At 35.3% G+C, this 22221-nt stretch overlaps 1 protein-coding gene across 1 annotated transcript in view; it reads left to right on the top strand.

Annotated features, from left to right (window-relative positions):
• LOC142344718 (solute carrier family 22 member 7-like) overlaps nucleotides 1-22221 on the top strand; it is a 36214-nt gene that overhangs the window by 8343 nt on the left and 5650 nt on the right. The window contains exon 2 of the mRNA XM_075396592.1: nucleotides 1508-2466. Within this exon, the coding sequence (XP_075252707.1) occupies nucleotides 1508-2466 (959 nt within the window). The remainder of the gene's footprint in view (nucleotides 1-1507; nucleotides 2467-22221) is intronic.

Below are 22221 nucleotides of genomic sequence, written 5' to 3'. Positions count from 1 at the left end.
ACGAAAAGCATGTAGAAATTCCGTTAAATCTGACTGCTAAATGAAGTAAAACACTTTGAGCAGCACTAACTTCATAGTCGGTTTAAATCTGAAGTAAGAGGCTGAAAAAGTTTCCTTTTTGCTCTTTCCACAAGTGGTTGCTTTTCCTGTTGTTTTTGGACGTCCCTTAAAAAAACAGTTTTATTTTATATCACGCTGAAAAAAACTACGTTGTGGAAGGTTACAAGAACAGTATTGTTTTCTATTTTTCCGAAAATTACTTGAGTTTCTTATTTTATAGTTAAAGCGACAATATAGGCATAACCTCTTTACTTTTTTTACCTTTTCTGTTCTCACCATATTGTATTCTGTTGTTTCCGTTTCAAATGCTCCAGAATTGGTCAACTTTCTGACCTTTTTTTCAAATCAGTTTTCAAATCAAAAATACACGTTAGGCAGGAAGTTTAGCGTAGGTGGCCACAGTAAATCAGTTAATATCTTGAAAAAGACTTTCAATCGTTCTCTTGCTTAACTAAAAAAATATTGTAATTCTAGCTTATTTGTCATTGTAATTTTACCTTACGATCGCCATTGAAAGAAAAAATCTCTGATATACAGGCCGTAATTTTCACGCACAATAGTTCAAGAGCCAGAGAGACCACCAGAGAAGTAATCCAAATTTTTCCATTTGTTTATTTTTCAAGGAAATTTGTGTTCTGCATTTTTCTTGTATATAAGTGCTATCACATTTGTTACTTTGGGTAGGGCTTCTGGCGAATGAAATCAGAGAAATTGAAAAGAAGGAAATGAATAGTTTTGGACATTCGTTTTTGGTTTTAGGGAAAAAGGAAATTGATTGTTTTCTTTTATAAAAATTTATGGTTTTGTGTAACTTCTCGATTCTCATTTTCTATAAAGTTTTTCTGTTTTGGTTAAATACAAAATCAATTGAAATACAAAAGAGTAAAAGCCGAAAATAACTAAGAAAAAGGGAAAGAGCTATTGGAAAGTATTTTAAACTGTTGCTTCTCTGAGTTTATTGTCTTTTGAATTTGAATTTTTAGAGGGATATCGTCTTTTTTGTTTTGTTTGCGAACAAATTTGTATAATCGAATATATTTATACTTTATTATATAATTTCACGGCCATTTTTTAGCACTTACATTAATTAGTTATAATTTAATGTCCTCGTCAACCCCCCCCCCCCCAAAAAAAAAATCCTTGTTTTTCAATTCTTTAAACTGCCCCCCTTCTCCAACCTGCAAAATTTTTTTATAGTTTTCTAAATATAAGAAAAAACCAGCCTCTAAGGGCTACAAAACGGTGTTTTTTTCTCTACGATGCCTAAACAAAAATGCAAATTTGACTAAGGAAAAAACGTGGTCGCGCAAATTGGCCCCCATTTTGAAAATGTTCGGAACTATAAGATAAGAGTAGGTGCAAAAAGTACTCTTTGCAGTTGTGTTTAGCCACCTTCATTTTGTGAATTGGCAGATGGACACCTATAATCCTATTTTGTTTTGTTCAGATAGCAGAATTGACAATGGAAACCACCTCGCCAACCCCGGCGATCCCAGAAGCTCCCAACCATCCCCGCCAAATGAGCATCATCACGATGAAATCAACTCTATTTTGAAAGACGTCGGGGAGTTGGGAGGATGGCAGTGGTTCCTGGCACTCGTCAACATGTTGATGACCATCGTGACTGGAATCCAAACAAACTGCTACCCGCTTTTGGTTGGAACCAGCAACAACTGGAACTACGCATGCAAACACGTGAACAATTCTAACTTTTCACTGCCTCCCGAAACTCAATTATGCAAAGTGTCGGATAGTTTTGGAGCCTTAAGCCCTGGCCAAGGTCAAAGTGCGGTCGGAAGTGACGCAACGCTGACGTCAGACAATGTGGTGACGTCACTAGATTGCTCAGAGGCTGATGGCTATGAGATGGTGTACAGTCACGAACACTTCGACAAGACGTTGATTACAGAGTTTGACTTGATGTGTGGTTATGGAGCCTATCTAGCACCGCTTGTTCACTCATCGTTCACGATTGGCTGCTTTTTCGGCGTGTTGATATTCGGCTACTTGGCCGACTGGGTGGGTCGCAAGTCGGTTTTGTATTTCGGCGTTCCTATCGCCATTGCCCTCAACTTCGGCCTCGCATTTACCCCGAACGTTTTTGTCTTTTTAGTGGTCAGGCTGTTACAAGGTTGTGCCGTGTTTGGGATTTATACAGTGGTTTATGTCATATCTATGGAGACGACTGCGCCCTCAAAACGGGCAATGATCGGAAACATTGTGCATATTCCATGGGGTCTGCAGTTTGTTACAGTGTCTCTGGTTGCAATGTGGTTGAGAGATTGGAGGTTGCAGCAGATTGTGTCTTCAGTACCCTCTCTTCTCTGTCTCATTTGTCTCACGCCCCTGATGACAGAATCGCCCAGATGGCTGGCAATCAATGGCAAAATTGAGAAGGCCACACAGGTAGGTCAATATCAGGCATTTTTCTTACCTCAGGTACGTTCAAAATGGATATTTTTCTCAATTAATTACCGGATGATATCTGTAGTTAGGACCGACTCAAGTCCGATTCTTTAAATATGAAACAGAATATTATTGGCAAAACAAATAGATCCAAAAATTTTGTGAAATTCGAGAGAGCGAAATCAGTGCTTGCGAATCATTTTCTAAATCGGTTCCTGGCCATTTCAAAGTCTAGTTTTGCTTGATTTTAGTCAATAAAAAGTTAGATTTTGAAATTCAGGATTTGTCATATAATTTAGTGTTGTCGTCAATAGTTGTTCTGTGGCTTGAGTCCTCAAGCTCATTTCGAATCAGTTGTTAATTACTCTCAAACAAGGTTTGTAGCAATTAGTTATGTAATGTATAGAGCATATTAGTCATGTCGTCTTTTTAATGCAATTTTGTGACCGTTTTTTGACGTTTTGACTTTTTGTTCTGAAAAACGGGATGAACAGGTAGAGCCTGGAGGGAACTTAGTGACTGAGCAGCTCTCTTAGAGCTGTATTAGTGCCTAAGTGTACAGGTCACCGAAGCTGCTGAAGAAACAGAAAACACTATCCAAAGTTATTTTTGGCTATTTGGACCACCAACTCCCCCCCCCCCCCCCCCACCACGCTCCAAATCCCTCCTATTAAGCCCCCTACTGCTAGGCAGCCCCCTAAGCCCAAGCAGGTTGCTATGGACGCCCACCTATTGCCAGTAGCTTGAGAGCAGTTTGACCGACGTTAGTCGGTTATGTTTTTACAATCCAAAGAATTTGGATTGTATTAGTTATGTCTTTTGCAATTCACAGAATTTGGATTTTATTGATGCCCTTTCTTTTTTTAAGATGTTCACAATTTTTTATGACTAGCTTTTGAAACGGGATAAACAGGTAAAACTCGGCGGGAATTAAGTTGCAATAGAGGACCTCAGCTGGCTTTAGTTGCCGTATATTTTCTCAATATGCGGAAACTGCTTGAAGGCCTTAATTCAAGGTAAAGAGGTGTTTTTTGTTTTGAAGCCTTGAATGGAGCATTTTTTGTTTTCGTCCATTTTTTTTCCAAAAAAATTTAGTTTTTTTAAAGGTCAGTTATAGTTCATATGGATGGTGATATTCGAAATGTCTTTTAATGCTAATGTATTTGGTCTTTTCATTTCGTTGTTTTTGCCAACTTTAACACCAGAGTCATGCTTCTTTTGCTAAGTTTGTTACAAATTATTGTCATGTTTCAGTTTTTGCTTTTATCGGCCGGAAAATATTTTTAGGGCTTGGAAATTGGATAATAGATTGATTTTAACATCACAGAGATGATTTTCACAATCTGGATATTAATAAGTTTTTCAACTTTTGATTAGTTCTTGCTTTTTTCTTCGATTATTTTTAAAAAATTTTTTGAAACATGTTTCAGGTTTGTTTTATCTTATTTTTGTGCAAATGAAAGATTGCAGGCTTAATTTCGAGTCAAGGGATAACTTTTTTTAAATCAGATAATTTTTTGAGTATTTTTACATTACAAATTTTAGCAAAATGTTAAAATGTTTTTTACTATTTCTCTAAATTTTTTAGTAGCCGCAAAGCGATAACTGACGCTTTTATCGGCCGTATCTTGGTTTTTTTACAATTCAAAGAATTTGAATTGTATTGGGGCGCTGTCTTTTACGATCTGTTGAAACATTTTTATGACTTTTAAAGCCAACTTGGAGTGATTTTGGTCACGAGCAAAAAAGGAGTGGTTTTGCGGCGCAAAGTTTTTCCGATCTAGTTTCAAAGTATATAGAGAGATAGAAATCGGTGTTTGGACAAAAATTCGCTTTCTCGCTTGTGGTTTTGTTCACGTGCGGCAATTTGTTTTGTTTTTACTGTTTTTTTTTTTCAATTTTTGGACCGGATTGTTTTGTAAATGGTTTTCCCAATCCGTTTATACTCTATTCTAGGCCTTATTTTTTTTAAGTCATTAAAAATTATTTGAATTGTAGGCCAGGAGTCCTGTTATGTTTTTATTTCGTCGTCTAGATTTTTGTTACGACCATATGACGGCGCTAACACTTAGAATCTGCTCTTTTGTTACGACCATATGACGTCACTAACACTTGGAATCTGCTCTTTTGTTACGACCGTATGACGTCACTAACACTTAGAATCTGTGTCGTCATTTTTACTCTTAGTGGAGCGAGTTTTTGTTCATTGGCGTCATTAAATTTTTGGTCACGCTTGACTTACGTCACTCAAAAATGACTTCCTCACTTTGAAATTAACTTTTCTTTACTTTAAATCAAAGAGGTAAGGTCTAGGTAATGTAACTCTAACTAATGTTTGTTTGAGAGCAAGTAAATGACGCTGCAATAATTTAAAAAGATTTATCATCTAAATATAACATCTTGGCTTTTAATAAAAGATGTTTTTTTTTCGTCTCTTTCTTGTACTATCTTTTTGAGACTGCAGATCAACGGGGCTATTGCGGCTATTTTCTGGCAATATGCCGACTATGTTTAAAAATTTTGTATTTAGGTTCTCTTTATTTGAGGGGGTAATGAAATTTTTTTGAGTGCTTAAAACTATGGTGACAGGCATCACCTTCCTTTTTTGTAATTGTGATATTTTTCCGGTTTGGATGAGTTTCTGCTCTCTGTTTGGTCTACATATAACCCGAATTTTTGTAGCCCCTAAGCTTGACAGATTTTTTTGAGAAGACATTGCCATTTTCGACAAAGTTAGCGCTTCAAAATGTAAAGAAGGTATTAATTAGTTTCAAATTTTCTTGTTTCAAATTAGTTTCATATTATTTTCTGTTTTTAGCTGTAATTTTTCAGCTTGCTTTAGTAAAAACGGCCACTCTATCAGTTGCCTATCACGCTGCTGGATTCTTGAATTGCTGTTAACAACTCGAAAATGTTTCGGAGACAATAACACTAAGAATATAAAGAGATTTTGTTAAGATATTTTGTCTGTAAAATGTATTAGCGAGTTTTTGCCGTAATTGGTGTCATTTTTTGTGGTGTTCTCGTTTAGTTTCATTAGTGACAAGTTTCATTGCCCGTTGATGAGGAAAAAATTGATAATATCAGTTGCTCCAGTTCGTAACACCTGTTTTTTTTTGTTTTCACTTTAAAAATTTTTTTTGGCAGATTTGCAAGTTTTTGTTGTTTTTCTTGTGTTATCACAGTCGAAAACCTAACAGTTCTGCTTGGCGTTGTGTTGCAGTGCAATTTTTATCGCTGTATTTGCCACAACTTTTAGCTAAAATTATTGTTTAATGAGGTATCGTTTGATTTCGAAAATTTTGTGAACTGTGAATATTGCCTTCATCTGTAGTTATTTTGTCCATTTTCAGCCATTAGAACTGCTAAGGTCTTTTTATGATTTTGAAAGATTTTTTGTATGTTGTCGTTAACGATTTTAATTTGCAGATACGTGGTTTTCCTACTTTAATATCACTGACTTTCAAAAATTTTCTTTTTTTTGCAACTTTCCATTGTTTTTTTTTCTCAATTTTGCTTTGCCTGTCCTTGATACCCACAATGTTGTTTTATTGTTTACTCAGGATGATTGGAGTCAATACTTTTATAAAGTTTTTATAAGTGATTTTTAAAAGGTTAATTTTGAGGTCATTACTTCAATTCTTTGCATTGTAATTTTTTAACTCAAAAACTTTTTTGTCCGAGTTTAAACGTTAATATTTTGAAAATCACACAAATTAATTGCTCGTTGTTGTTGTTGCCTTCGGTCAGAGAGTGTCCACGTTGGAGTCGGTTATTTAGAGGAATTTCACAGCTTCGATTGGGGATTGGGGCTTCCCAGAGGGATAGTGGTGTCAGAGTTGTCTTCTTTTTCTCACAGTTAAAGAGATGTGTTGTATGGGGTTCGATATTACAATTTGGTTAGCAGTCCTAGTAGTTGCGTACGAGTTGAGATAGGGTGAGTAGCCACTTCCCAGTTGCGCAAGAGTACGCCTGGTGCGTCTTGGGAGCAGGGTCTCTTTGGTACTTATCTTAGGTGGTTTTTCATTGGTTCGCGTTCGTCAAGGTAGTCCTTGACTTCATTTGTATGGATTTGTTTCAGCATCTCCTGATAGTGGGTTTTCGATGATATCTCGTCATCTGAGTCTGGTTCGCGAGGGGCCTCTATGTATAGTTCGTAATGGCTCTTTAAGGTTTGTTTCATATTGCGTGGAGGTGAGACTTGATTTAGAAGTCGGTTTTCTGGATGGCTGGGGATGTAGTTCGAGTTGTTGCTGTACGCATCGCATGCGAGTATGTCTGCAGACTGGCGGGACCTGACATTCATCATGTAGGTGTTAGATTGCTTTCATATTTACGCAGCCAGTGGCGACTCGTAGGGCGATGTTTTGGACCCTTTGCAATTTCTCTATGAGGTTCGCAGCAACTGGAATCCATACAGGGCATGCATATTCTAGGACTGGCCTGACAAAAGCTTTTTAGCTTTTCACGATTGTTTCTTCCTGCTGTCCCCAGCTAAATCCGCTCAGTGCTTTGAGTTGACTGGTGAGTTGATTGCACTTTCGATCGGTTTCCCAATATGGTTTTTCTCTTGTTTCATATGCGATAGTGAACCACTGGATGAGCCACCTATCCTTTTTAGTTTTACATCCTTAGGGCATACTTGACCGAGAAATCATTTCAGTTAGTTCGACTAAAGTTTTCCATGAAGGGTTTTTGTTCTACGAATTAATACCTGTTCTTGTTTTTACCCGCTCTTTCACATGTCTTCCTTTTGTTTACTTAAATGGCGAGTTTCTAAGTTTCAAGTTTTTTGATATTTAATTTTGGGTTAAATGGCCTTTTCCCAATTTAAAGATCTGAGGAAAATGTGCTCTTTTACTGATAGCGGATAGAATCCTATATCGGCTATCAATTATTCTACTAATTCAAAACAAAGATTTAATAGAAAATTAAAAGCCTTTAAATACGAATATTTGTTTATTCTGAAGCAGATTGCTATTGCAGCCTCATCGAAGCGCTGTTGTTCAGAAATTTAGAACAACACAAGATAAAGATGAATAGTTAAAAGATTTACCCTGAGGTTGTAGAATTTTAATAATAATTGTGACTGACAAAACGGCTTTAAAAGGAAGCTAATTTCTTCAACCTGATTGATGTCAAAATCTAACTCCAAGATACATGATCTGATATCGAAAAGAAAGCTGTATAATGAACTCCTCTGTTGACAGACTTGATAATTCTGAATTGGCTTCAAACTGACTTTTGAAAATGTGATCACTACCACAACAACAATCTAATTAATCTCCCGAGTGTGCAATTTTTGTTTGTAACGTCACTTTGAGTGCTTCAGGAATTTGAAAAATCTGATTACGAAGAAATAAATGGCACTGAATTACTTCTTCTATGGGCTTTGAAGGATAGACGAACGTTTATGGAAACAACAAAGACACTCTTTAACAAACCATTTTGTAAAGAGGAAAATTTTGAGGGCAATAAAAAAGGTCATGGTCTGTCCAAATGAAGAAAATTTTGGTCCTGAAAACGACCAGCTCTTATGAAATACAAGAATTTAGTCAAAAATTATTGAACCAATGTTAGAAAAACAAATCAATTCAAGCCTTTGTTAAAACAAAACAAAATTGCATTTACAATCGTGCTTAGATAAGGCAAAAGCCTGAGTGATAACTTTTCTTGCGCGAACTGTTGACACAAACTTCTGAAAGAAGTCATAAGATTTTTGAATTGAATTTGGAATCTCGCTATTTCGATAAATGAACTCTAAATATATGTTTACATTTTTTCAAATGTAGATTGCTTTAACTAAGAGACAAAAAACGCTAATTTTGGTTGGATATCCTGCTACTCAGTAGGTCCTGATAGAACTAGCTGTTTTTGGACCGTTATTGAATTTTTATATTTCATTTTGAAATCAGCAGATCCGAACGGATCGAAAGTTGATTGAATTATGTTTTGCAATGATTTACTTCAAAGATGAAACTATGTTGTCGGGAAAACAATATAAAATTGAAGGCGAATGTAAAATAGGAGTCAAAATGTTTTTTTACCTATGATGTCAAAAATTACCCAAAGTACAAAACGTGACTTGTGTAAAAAGCTTAAATGCTGTCGACTGCTCATTGCCTGTTAAAAGTAGAGCTTTATTAATGAATGCTTTGGTAATTAACCATTTCTCCTAGTCGCCCTTTTATGTGCTGTTTTTGACCATGTGAGATCAACCTTAGAAAAATTTGACCAGGACAATAAAGTCGTGCTTCAACCGTCGGAAATTTGATCAATCTTTGATCTAAGGTTAATTTTATTGTTACAGTTTGTCAACTTCAGGATATGTTAATTTAGTTCCACACTTTCAGCCAGGCCACAATTTAGAGATTGTTTGAATTGCAAAGTCATTTAAATGTTTGTTCATGCAATTTGGTCAAGGTTGAGATGAGGTGCATCAAGTCTTATGATCCAAAAATTTATTTTTTGAAAGCGTTCTTTTCGCATCGTGAATATAGTTTTTTCGTAGCGAGCTTTGACGTTTGAAATCAAAAATTTGTCTTGTCAGAGTTTAAACAAACGTTAATATTTTGAAGTTCACAGAAATTGATTGCACTTTCAATCGGTTTCCCAATATGGTTGCGCTCTTGTTTCTCTTGTTTCATATGCGATAGTGAACCACTGGATGAGCCACCTATCCCTTTTAAGTTCACATCTTTAGTTATTTGTGGTTGGATTGGGTTTTTTTTAAAAACATGAGACTTTTCTGATACTAAAGCGCTTAGAATACGGATATTTAGTTTCAAAAAAGAATCAAAGCGCTGCTATTTAAAACTTCAGAACAACACAAGATAAAGTTGAGTTATTTAAAATTTACTCCGAGGTTGTAGAATTACACTAGTTAGATTGACAAAAGCGGCTTCAGGAAGCTAATTTTTCAACCTGATTATTGACATGAAAATCTACGGCGAGATACATGGTGTGATTTTGAAAAGAAAGTTGTTTAAATAATTCCTCTGTTGACAGACTTGCTAATTCTAAAAAACTGATTTTTTGACTTAAACTATGTAATTATCTGTTCGGTAGTTATTTATTAGAATATTATCATTACAACAACAATCTAACTAATCGCGCGAATGTTCAATTTTTTATAACTTCACATGGAGTGCTTCAAGAGCTGAAAATTTTGATCACAAAGAAAACAGTGGCACTATGAATTACATTCTTTCATTGGCTTTGAAGGATAGACAAACGGTTATGGAGCACTCAAAACACTCTTCAACCAATTTTTTAATGAAGAAGTTTTTCAGAGCAGCAAAAAAGGCAATTGGTTGTCCAATTGACGAGAATGTTTTTCCTGAAATTGACCGCCCCTTATGAAATGTAGGAAATTGCGTAAAAACTATTGAACTATTGCTAAAACGTTAAATCAGTTGAGGCTTCCATCAAACCAAAACATCAATGCATTTCCAGTCTGTCTTAGATAATGCAAAAATTTAAGTGATCAATTTTTTGTGCGGATTGTTGGATTGTTCAAAAACATCTGATTAAAGAAATCAATAGATTTTTCAATTGAATTCAGATTTTCGTGATTTTGATAATTTAATACTAAATATTTTCATACATATTTTCTACGAGTTAAAAAACGAGTTAATTTACATGCATTAACTACGAGTTAAAAAACGTAAATTTGACTGGATATACTGCTACTTTTTTTGAACTTTCTTTGGGCAGTTATCTATTTTCTTTATATTATTTTTAAAGCAGCAGATTGAACCCAAATGGTTTGAAAGCTGATTGATTTATGTTTTGAAAAGCCCCACAATGATTTACATTAAAGATGAAAGTTTATTTTTTTGGAAAGTAATATAAAATTGAAGGAAAAATTGAAATAGGAGTCAAAGTATTTTCTCACCTATGGTGTAAAAAATTAGTTAATATACAAACAGGTGACTTGTATAAAAACGTTAAATGCTGTCGACTGTTCATTGGCTGTTAAAACTAGAGCTTTATTAATGAATGCTTTCGTAATTAACCATTTGCTCTAGTCATCCGTTTTATGTGGCGTTTTTGACCCTGTGAGTTTATCGCCCCGCTCAAATTTTTCTAAGCTTAAACTCACAGGGTCAAGAACGCCACATAAAACGGATGACTAGAGCAAATGGTTAATTACAAAAGCATTCATTAATAAAGCTCTAGTTTTAACAACCAATGAACAGTCGACAGCATTTAACGTTTTTATACAAGTCGCCTGTTTGTATATTAACTAATTTTTTACAACATAGGTGAGAAAATACTTTGACTCCTATTTCAATTTTTCCTTCAATTTTATATTACTTTCCCCAAAAACAAACTTTCATCTTTAATGTAAATCATTGTGGGGCTTTTCAAAACATAAATCAATCAGCTTTCAAACCATTTGGGTTCAATCTGCTGCTTTAAAAATAATATAAAGAAAATAGATAACTGCCCAAAGAAAGTTCAAAAAAAGTAACAGTATAACCATTTGCTCTAGTCATCCGTTTTATGTGGCGTTTTTGACCCTGTGAGTTTAAGCTTAGAAAAATTTGAGCGGGGCGATAAAGTCGGAAATTTGATCAATCAGTGATCTAAGGTTAATTTGTTTCGGTACAGTTTCTCGTCAATTTCAGGTTATTATGTTTTTCTTGGAAAATCTTTAACACTTAATTATCTGCCCACCACAGCATTGTGTATCCAAGTTCTGAACCGCGTTTCTCAGGATGAAAATGCCATTGTTATGCAGACTTAATTAGAGAACTAACTAATAAAAGAAGCTTTTTTTAATACAAGCTAGTACAATCTGGATTGCCTTGATTAGAGAAGACAATTGTTTTTTTTTCTTATTCTAAGACTTTTTACTTAAGAAAAAATAAAAAAGACTTCATGAAAATGTTGAAAAATTGGTTAAATGCGGCACTTGGGAAAGCCTTACAGTATTTTTAATCTATTTTTACTAACAATATTGACTGATTTACAATTGGACTGAATGAAGCTGATGTTTTCTTGCTACATTGGCTACTATCGTGATTTGGCCATTATTAATTGTAGGACACTTCCGTTTGCACTTGTTCTAAATATCTGTTGGAATGGCATTTAAGTGTTTGTTGCGAATTGCTTTAGAAGAGAAGCAATTATTGTAAACGTATGTCTCGTTTCTTTGACCTACCGCCCTTGACTTTTACGCCCTTGACTTTGTGATCTGTGTGATCTAAAATGTTCGCTCAATCACATTTTCAGGTTCAAAAGATTCGGCAGTTTAAAAGTCAAATGATAAGCGCGCCGAAACTGGTACCATTTTTTATTTTTTTTTTCACTTGAAATCTTAATTGTGGTATATATTAACCACTAATGAGGTTATTTGAAGCCCCCTAGTGAATTTCTTGTCCCAACCAGGCTACCCCCCCCCCCCCACCCCCACCTGAAGCAGGCTGTAATTGATTAGAGCTCCCATTAGTCGTTTGAGAGCAATTCTTAACACGTTGGTCGGTTATGTTTTCGTATGCAATCCGGCTTTTGTGCTTGCGGCTCTCATTTATATCTACTTTCATGTTTTAATATTCCTGTTCATTACTGAAGTTGATGAAAGGTGATAAACTTTATCGGTGGCGTGTTGTCTTCGTGTTGTTCATTGGCTTACATTTTCTTGGACACTTTTCAGTTTGTATCAGTGCATATATAAACTCGCCGTTAGATCTCTACGTCGAGCATATTCATCGATACTTTACTAAAAACTTATATGATCAGCTCACTTGTGTTCAAATCTTTAATTTGCGCTCTTACTTGTTAGTGCGTGTTAAAGGGAGTACACCTAGTTAAGTGACTGAAGCGAGTTTGCTCGAAAGGTCAAAAATTTCAGAAAATTGGCCAGCGTTCTGTGATTATAATCATTATAAAAATCATAATTTAAATGCATTGAAAGCACAGTTAATTACCAATGTTGTCTTATTCTCTTGATAACTATAGAGGATTTCTGAGTCACTAACTCTCACTGTAGTAATGTTCATATAATCATAAGTTTTAGCTCCAACATGATTCTATGTTCAGAAATATTGGTTTTGTTTTTACTACTGAAGTGAAAACATATAACAGAGAAGTTTAAATGAAGTAATTTTCAACTATGAAAGTAATGAAAGGTTTGGTGTCAGCCAATGGAACTGATGATCGAGTTTTTCTCTATTCTTTTTAATTTACATATTTGAGAGAGTGAGCGAAAAAAGTAATATTGCTGTGATGTTTGTATCGTTTCTGCCGGCAATAGTTTCTCAAGCTTTAATATTATATATCATTTTGAGAAGAGTAGTTAAAATTATAAAAAGAATTCAAGAAGAAAAAATGAAAATTTTTAATGCCTCCAAGAATTTGGTGAAAGTTTGATTTGCAAGTGGGTGTGTTCTTAATAGATTTCAGGCGTATGTGCTTGCAGTGGCTTCGGTTGATTGTAATTTTGATTTGCTGCATGGCATATGCATAAGTTTAGTCATCAAAAAAGCTGTTAGAAGTTAGAAGCGAGTTATAAGGTTCTGTCAGGGTTTAATTGGCGGGCGAGTATTTTAAAAATACTGGTTGGTCTCTTAGTTTACATATTATTTGAATGCATAATTAATATAAGTGACATGGTCTTCAGAAAGCTTTGTTTTGGTGTTTATGAATAGCTGCGTTCAAAAATGGTTATGTGTGAAGAGCTCGAAATCAATAACTTTTTTCCGTTTGTGTTTGATTTGCTTTTAATGGACTAGATCAGTTTTAGTACTGTGTTGTCTTCATAATTGAAATATAATAATCACTTATTTGATATTTTTGCTTGAACCCGCAGTTAAAGATAGCTGAGATCTCCAGAAAGTACTAACGTTTACAATAGTCTCCAAAGGTATTTTTTTTATCAAGTCTGAATTTTTATTTTTTTTTCAAGAACATTCAATTTGGCTCATTATTCTTTCAGTTACATTGGACTGAACGATTTGGAGATGCAGTTTTTATGCGCAATTTTTTAAGTCAAATTTTTGCATCCGTCATGCCTCTGGCAAGGTTCAACTGTTTTGAAACCCCAGTTTCAGTCTTTTTTCCTTAAGTTTTTTTAAGGTTTTGCGTTCTTCCTGAGGTTTTTTTGGGTTTCTTTCAACTCATTAATTGCACTCAAATGAAATTTGGAGCAATTATATTAGCGGTGAATGCGATTTTTGCTTGACCAATTTTTCATCCGACCCTTTCGACTTTTTGAATCTGAATGAGATTCACCGGAGCATAAAGTCATAATACGCAGTTTGGTTCATAGAGTTTGACCCCCTTCCCATTTCCTCCCCACTAATTAACCCCCTCCCCACCCCAACTCACCAAATATCACTCCATTCCAACCGTTAGCACAAGCACTCGCCCCCATCACCCGCGATCAAAACCTTAGCTCCCCCCACCCCTCATGCTGACCCCACCACCCCCCCCCCCCTCAATTAAGCTAAAGCTAGCCTCCCTGAGCCGCTGAGCTAGCTACTAATAAAGCTGACTGCTCACCAGTCTTTTAATAGCAATCAGCCGGTCGTTAGTTGGTTATGATCTTTTTTATTACTTTGATAACCTTTTTAATGTTCCCAAAACTAACTATTAATAGTCCTGCTGTTGTTTTTATTCGCTTTGATTTTCTTTGTGCTGATGACATAAAATATGATCGTTTTCCGACGATTTGATTTTGTGTCCTCAACAACGGGATAAATAGGTACAGCCCGGAGGGCATTACATTAAGTCGCTGAGTGGTTCTCTTAGAGCCATGCGGCCTACTTATCTCTTACTAAGATTACCAACCGCTCGCCAGTCGTTTGAGAGCAATTCGCCGGACGTAAATTGTTTATTAATAACTGCCCTCATCTTCCCAGCCGGCTATTATAGCGCTCCTATTTTTTTTACAATTCAAAGAATTTGAATTGTATTGATGCGCTGTGTTTTTTTTAAGATGTGTTCACACATTTTTCAATGACTTTGATCTTTCAAAACGGGATAAACAGGTAAAGCCCAGCGGGCATTAAGTTTCATTAGAGGCCCAAAGTGGGCTTTAGTAGTACTTAGTACTACAAGTGCTTATAGTGCTGCAGCTGCTGGGATGGCCTTGATTTAAGGTTAAAAGGTCATTATTAGGAGTTTTTGGGCTCAAAATGGAGCAATTTTTCATGTTTTTTGTGAGTTTTTTGTTTGATTAGTCTTAGGTTGAAGTTTTTAAAAGTTGATGAAGGCCTTTTGCGAGAGCAAATTACTTGCTATGACCATTTTATGAGCTATATGTTTTGGTACTACAAACACAAACACGCAAAATGATACTAATTTTTGCAATTTTCTTCAGGTTTTCTAAAAATTTTATGAGTTTTTGAGTTTTTTCAGCCCTAGGTGTCGAGAAGCCTCCTCTAGGGTTTGATAATAGATTTTGGCTTAGTTTATAGTGGTAATGGAATGGTTTTCAACTTTTTGCCATTTGACAAAACTTGCAATTATTTTTCATTTTTTTTATATTTATTGTCATTATTCAGGTTGCTTGAGTCCCAGGGTCCAGAAAACCTAATTAAGGGTTGGATAACAAGTTACTGAAAATTTTTTAGTGGCAATGGAATAGGTTTCAATTTTTGAATATCATAAATTATAGCAATTTTTTGACAAAACTCGCATTTTTTTCAGGTTTGAAAATTTTCGTCATTTTTTGAGTTTTTCCAGCTTCAAGGACCAAGCAATCTCCTGGAAGGTTTAATAATAGTACACTGAATAGTTTTTAGTAACAATGGATTGCTTTCCAACGTTTCAATGCCTCGAATTTTAGCATTTTTTTGATAAAAGCTGCAATTTTTTTAAGGTTTCCTAAGGTGTTTGTCAATTTTTGATTTGTGCATTCTCAAGTGCGAGAAGGCCTATTCCACGTTCTAATAAAATGTTACTGCATGGTTGCTAGTTTCAATTGATTTGTTTTCAACAATTTAACGTTTCGACTTTTAGAAGCTTTTTGAAAAATTGGCATTTTTTAAGTTTTTTCAACATTTTTATTATTTAGTTTTTCTTGCCTCAGTAGCCAGGTAACCTCATCCAGGGTTTGATAGTATGTTATTAAATAGTTGCTAGGGGGCAATTGAACGGCTTTCAACATTTCTATAGACCGAATTTCTAGTTTTTGAAGTTCTAAATTTTTTCTAAAAATTCTTGCCTATCGATCTTTGAGCCAATGAATTTTTTAAGGCTTTGAATTGGGTTACTGCATAGATTCTAGAGACACAGAAATGATTTTGAAGATATTAATATCACAATTTTCAGCAACATTTCATAATTTGCATTTCATTTCTTTTAAAAATTTTTTGGTCATTTTCGAGTTAATCGATCTTCAAGGGCCAATGAATTTTTTCAGGTCTTGCAGATATAACACTGGACCAAGTTCAGAAACAAAAATTGGTTTTGAACATATTTCTGAAATAAGTGTTTTTAAGGGGAAAAAATTTTGCCTTAAGTTTAAAAGCTTCAAGAGTTTTAGCAATGAGTATATTATTGTTTAGTTTGTTTGATTGTTTTTGTTTCTCAATTTTTCGAGATGATTTTGTTTGTGTTTTGGCTGGCATTATTGTTCAATTGATCTGCTGGTCAGGAAGAGTACATTTGAGTTTTTCATTCAATTCTTTGAATTGTATTTCAGGACTTGTCCTGCTATGTTTTTTTACTTCGTCGAATAAAAAAATGTTTCGCTTTACCTCATTTTGCCGCTTTTTCAACATTTTGCGTGATATCTTTTTGACTTCTCTAGGCTAGTTTCTCTCTTCTCTCATTCTGTTAAAAGTGATTTTGAACATCAGTTGCTCAGCAAAGCAATTCAAAATGAACAGAGTCAGTATAAAAAATTGAAGTCAGAAGTAGAAACGGGATAAACCCATAAAGCCCAATTTTAGATGCCCGCTATTTGAACGTCGTTCCTATAAGTCTTAGTTACCATCTCTAATGCTTATTGGTATTTATAGTAGCACCTGTAGCCTCTCTCTAAGAAACAGAAGTACGTGTTTGTACAAAAATCTTTTTTTTTTTCATTATCTTCTATTCTTTCAATCCCAATCATGCTTATTGGAATCAACGGTGGCTATTTTCCGGCAATCTGCCGGGTATGTTTTTTTTGAAACTGATACCTTTTGTCTGTGATTCCGACCGACCTTCTCTTGTCAAAGAGAGGTCAAATTGGAGTGATGTTAATCAAGATGAGAGTAGTAAGTAAAGGGAGAAGGGAGTAATTTTATAGCATGAGATTTTTCAAATTGCTTGTAAAGTGAAGTGAAAAATTGGTGTTTATACGGATTCTGTGTTTCGAAAGCCAACTTCTTTTCACTCGCGAGGATTTGAGTTTTCCACTGTTTTTTCGTGGTTTTCTGCACGAATACATCTAAAAGGTCAGACATGTATTCTAATAATGCGTATTTACTATTGCTTAAACACCTCAAAAGGGAACTAATGATTTTTCACAAATTTTGGTACTATTTTTCTATTAAATGTAAGTGGTTGTTTGGATTTTATTCGTTTTCCTAGTACTTTTTGTTAAGTAACTTGGTATCACAATTTTCAAAAAATAAGCGTTTTTTTAGAGTGTGCCTATTTTGGAGCTGTTAGTATTGCTGGCGTTGTTCAGTCGCTTAGGTTTATTACTCACAGGGGTCATTGGCTTTCTATTGGGGCATCATTGAAGCAATTCAAGAGTTTCAGTTAATTTTCAACAATTTTGTTATCTTTGAGAAATTTTTTTGAACTTCTGAAATTGTTTGGTGCCTCTTTTTCTTGTTACTTTTGTTACGTGGCACCAAAATGTTTGCAATCAATTTGATGTATGCTTTCTATTGATGGATATCATAAAAGTTACAAATCTTAAGATCTGGTTCAGTGTTTAGTGATTTTAATGCCACTTGTGTTCGTAGACTATAGTATAAATCCATTTTTGCTAATTGTCATTCTTGGTGTCGGGTCTTATACAGAGCTGGTGTTTGCTGTCTGAAGCCCGAAACGTTGTTGGGCCTAATATTTTTTCACAAACCCCTATTTTTTAAAGAGAAATAAGTTTTAGATTTTTTGTAGTGTTGTTTATTCTGTCAATATATAATTTTCTTCTGATATATGTTTTCTTTACTATCAGTAGATATTCTTTTAAGGAAGCGAATATGTTGCTTTTAGTTTCTTCAATTTTTTACCTCGTGACTTACCTCACTCTCGAAGATGACTTTTCAGCAAATTTTGATTCTCACCTAAATTGCGCAAACGTTGCGCAAACGTTGATGTCAATCACGAGGAAAAATTCAGCTTAGTTCTAGAGAAAAGTTTTTTTTGTTGGAATAGACACTTTTTATAGGATGGAACGAACGATAGTGATATCCCCTTTTCACAAATTCAAAGATGTCTAACGAGAAAGGAATGAACAATTACCAGTATATCAGGCGAACTTCCTTGAACATTGTGCTGTATCGGAATTGGAAATGAATATTTCTACATTTGTTGTCATTTTTCCAAGAAAGGATATTAAATCTCGATATCCGAAAAAAAAACAATTGCCGTGAGATGGAAGCGGCGCTTTTCTGGGTCAGAATTGGCTCCTAGAGACTAAAATTATAAGGAAATCAAATACAGGTTTAGAGTATACTAATATTAATGGATAATTAGTCGATTTTCCATGTTCTAATTTTTTTCTTTCCGTCGAGATAAAGGCGTCCGTGGGTTTTCTTCTATGCGTGTGTCACATGTTACTTGAAAAATTGAACACTCAGAGGTCAATGATCTCATGTAATGTTGAAATGGCACTGAAGTTGTTCCTAACTAGACAAAGATTTGTAGATAAATTTATTTCCGTTTTGCGAGTTGAACAAGTTCTCAAACTATGAAAAATAGTTAGTGTTCATCGGAGAGCAGGTTATAGGTAAACAATTCATAAATGAGTACTTTTGTTATGCTTATGGCTTTCTGTGTGCTCATTATCCTTAAATGAAGTGTTAATTTTTCTTTTATTAATTGCTCTCAAACGAAGTGTATAGCAATGCATTAAATTGGTCCTGCTGGTCGTTTTTATGCAATTTTTTGTGCTACCGATTTTTCGTCTGGTCCTTTTTTGACTATTCGACTTTTTGTCCTCTAAAACAAGATGAACAGGAAAAGACCGGAGAAGAACCCGAAAAGTTCTTTTAGAGATTTACAGCACGTTAGTTTCTGATTAGGCGGGTAGTCATAAAAGGGGGTCTCGCACACTTTTAGACACATTCGATCAAACCCATTTCGCCCAAAACCCCGCCCACATCGGGATTTGAACCGTAGCCTCCGGAAATTTTTTTCTATTGATCTAAAGTTCGTAATCACTGTGTCATCAGAGCTTTGGAAAAATGATTTTTGATTAATTTTAAAGCTCTTGCGTATTTTAGGCTGCGCTATTTACCATTATATCGATTAAACTTCTTGCTTACGTTAGGCAGCTCTATGGGCAATTGATTCATTTTAAATCTCTTTGCTTATATATTATGATAGGATACGCTGTTTGCCCTATTTGACTGAGCTGTGCGCGCACTTTTCAAAAGAAAGCAAGAGTTCATGAATTCACTGCGAATATACTGGTTTTCAGCAAACATGCCAGAAAACAAAAACAGTTAGTTTCACTCAGTTTATCCGAACAGTTTTCGTATACAAGTTTTTGTTTGCTCAGTCGAATTGTGTTTTCCTTGTTGACCCGAACTTTTGTGGTTTGAACCTCTTCTACAACACCAAACCCAATACTATTGGCAAGCCGCGCCTCTTGTTCCATTCGTTCATGTTTCCTTGTATAGGCAAAACTCAGTTTCATCTAGATTTTGTTAGCTAGCATATAGTTGTCTAATATTCCACATTTCTCACTGTCGGCTTTCATGATTCCGCTCGATTTGTACACTTTAGCCTGGTGTACAGCACAATTAAGCGCCCCATGAGCCAGAACAAACTCCATTTGGTGTGTTAGATGGAATACGTTCATCATTCGACTGAAGATGTTCTTAGAGACGACAATAAGGTGCTGTTCCACAGCGTTCGGGCTTTCATATTGCTGCTACATGTGAATGGTGTCACAGCTTGCCTTCGATACCGTAAGTACCTCTCCGTTGCTCCTCATTGTGCAGAGAAAAACAAGATCAAAATTGCAATCACTCAATGTCGCATTGGATAGACCACAGATGGCAACGTTGGAAAAATCAACTATTTAATAACCAATCTGAATCAACTGCTCTGATTTTAAATGATCGAAGACTGATACCGTGTGGTTCTGGTTGGTTTACCAGCTGTCAAACCTTTTCTGTGACTTCCAGTAAAATTTATATCAATGATCGAACACTCGTAAGTTTTAATTGTTTGCAGCAAATGTGTTGGTACCCAATATTCGGTGGGAGAATAGGCATAATAAATAGTTTTGCCGTAAATTTTACCGATAAAGACAGAAGTTTTGTCAAATAAAGATTTAAGTTATGATAAAGATTTAAGTTGGTTTACATGAAAAAGGTAAAGCCATGATTGTGGCGGGCCGCTTTTGCAGATATACCGGTAATATGGTTTCAGTGAGAGGATCCCCTGTGCCAAGCATTCTGCGTTACTGGGATAAAGCACAAGCAGGAAAAACTCAATTTCAGAAATTAGTCAAAAAGATGCCGGAAAATGATTGCAGCTGGACATTTTCCTAACTGCGCTTGACAAATGACTGCTGAGATAGTTTTCTTGATGCCTCTGATCGAGACCCTCAATTAAACTTGGAGGTTCCCTAGCTGTTGGCCTTCGACGAATTCCGTCTTTGATCAGGAATCGCTCTTGGTTCTATGCAAATGCAAATTCCACTCAGGACAAAGAGCAAACATGGACTGTTTGTTTAGGGTTTAAATTTTGAATTTTGAAAAACTGTTCTGAAATTATTGTCGAAATTAAAAACACCCAAAGAGTCCCGACTTTGAAAATTTTCAAAAAATTTTCGAAATCTTCCAATTTTTTTTAAAAAACGCCCAAAGGGTACCGCACCCCACTTATACCCCCCTTTGAAATGTTTCAAAAATTTTTAGAAAATTTCCAAAACTTAAAAAAATACTCAAAGGGTCCCCCTTTAAAAATTTTTAAAATTTTAAAAACACCCAAATGGTGCCGTACCCTCTTTAAAGTATCCCTTTTGAAAATTTACAAAAATTTTTAAATCACTCAAAGTGTCCCCTCTTTCAAAATTTTTTAAATTTTCCAAGTTTCTTTGAAAGCACCCAAAGGGTACCGCACCCCGTTTAGAAATTTTCGAGAATTTCCCTTTTTTAACAAAAAACACCCAAATGGTCCCGCCTTTGAAAATATTGTTTTATAAAACACCCAAAGTGTACCGTGCACTCTTTGAATATTTTCAAAAAGTATTAGGAAATTTCCAAATCTTTGAAAAACACTCACAGGTTCCCTTTTGGAAATTTTCAAAAAATTTCTATTTTCCAATTTTTGTTAAAAGCACTCAAGAGTGCTTTTACTATTGAAGGCTTTTAACAAAAATTGGAAAACTAAAAAATTTTTTGAAAATTTCCAAAAGGGAACCTGTGAGTGTTTTTCAAAGATTTGGAAATTTCCTAATACTTTTTGAAAAATTTCACAGGGGGTATGGTACCCTTTGGGTGTTTTATAAAACAGTATTTTCAGAGGGTGGACCATTTGGGTGTTTTTTTGTTAAAAAGGGAAATTCTCGAAAATTCTTAAAAGGGGTGCGGTACCCTTTGGGTGCTTTCAAAAAAACTTGGAAAATTTAAAAAATTTTGAAAGAGGGGACCCTTTGAGTGATTTAAAAAATTTTGTAAATTTTCAGAAGGGATACTTTAAAGGGGGTACTGCACCCTTTTGGTGTTTTAAAAATTTTAAAGGGGGACCACCCCTTTTTCACCCCATTTTAAAAAATTTCAAAAATTTTCCAAATTATTTTGGAAGCTCCCAAAGGGTACCGCACCCCCATTAACAATTTTCAGAATTTTCCAAATTTTTAAGAAAACACGCAAGGGGTCCTCCTTTGAAAATTTTCAAATTTTTTGATAATTTCCAAAGTTGTTTAAAAACATCCGTTTGTAAAAATTTTGGGTTTTTAATTGTTCTCTGCTTTTGTCATTTGGCTCCTCTTTAGCGGATTGATAAGCAGATTAGAAAAGATCTCGATCTCCCAACTGCCTTCCCAAGCAGTCAATTTGTGTTATGTCGCGTGGGCTTTTCAACAGCAGTAAGTGAGTAAGGTTCATGTCGATTGTCTTTGTGTGGACCTCTTTGATAAAGATTGTTGCCTGTTGATTTTTGTGACGACCGGAGCCAACGAGGTTTAAAAAGCAATGAGTTGCCGAGTTCGTCGAACACGTCATCTGACACCAGAAGGTGGCGCTGGAGATTCGACATGGCCGCCATTTGGTTCCAGTCTACACCATTGAGGAAACTGATATCCCTGTCGTTTAATTTAGACGAAATATCATCGTAAACTGGCTGCCAATGCTGAAAGATGTTGGTTATGCAATCAAAATTTGGTCGAAAGAACTGACGATGATTCACCGTTAAGTCTGCAACAAGCTGTGTTTTTCCGCAACTACTAAGCCTGATCACGGCCATAAGTAAGTGCGGATCAGTATTGAGGATTTGGTTCGTATTTTATGGTAAAAATGGGGGGATCTGACAGTAGCAGCACAGTTGTGGTACTTTGGCGTAGGATCAAGACAACCCAGAAAAAACTAAATTATTGTCCAAATTTGGGGTTGTTGTTTTGATAGTACC

Source organism: Convolutriloba macropyga, chromosome 8 (genome assembly GCF_964194025.1).
Source record: "Convolutriloba macropyga chromosome 8, txConMacr16.3, whole genome shotgun sequence".
Taxonomy (NCBI): domain Eukaryota; kingdom Metazoa; phylum Xenacoelomorpha; order Acoela; family Convolutidae; genus Convolutriloba; species Convolutriloba macropyga.
Note: the sequence above shows the minus strand (reverse complement) of the source record. Positions and strands in the feature narration are given on the sequence as shown.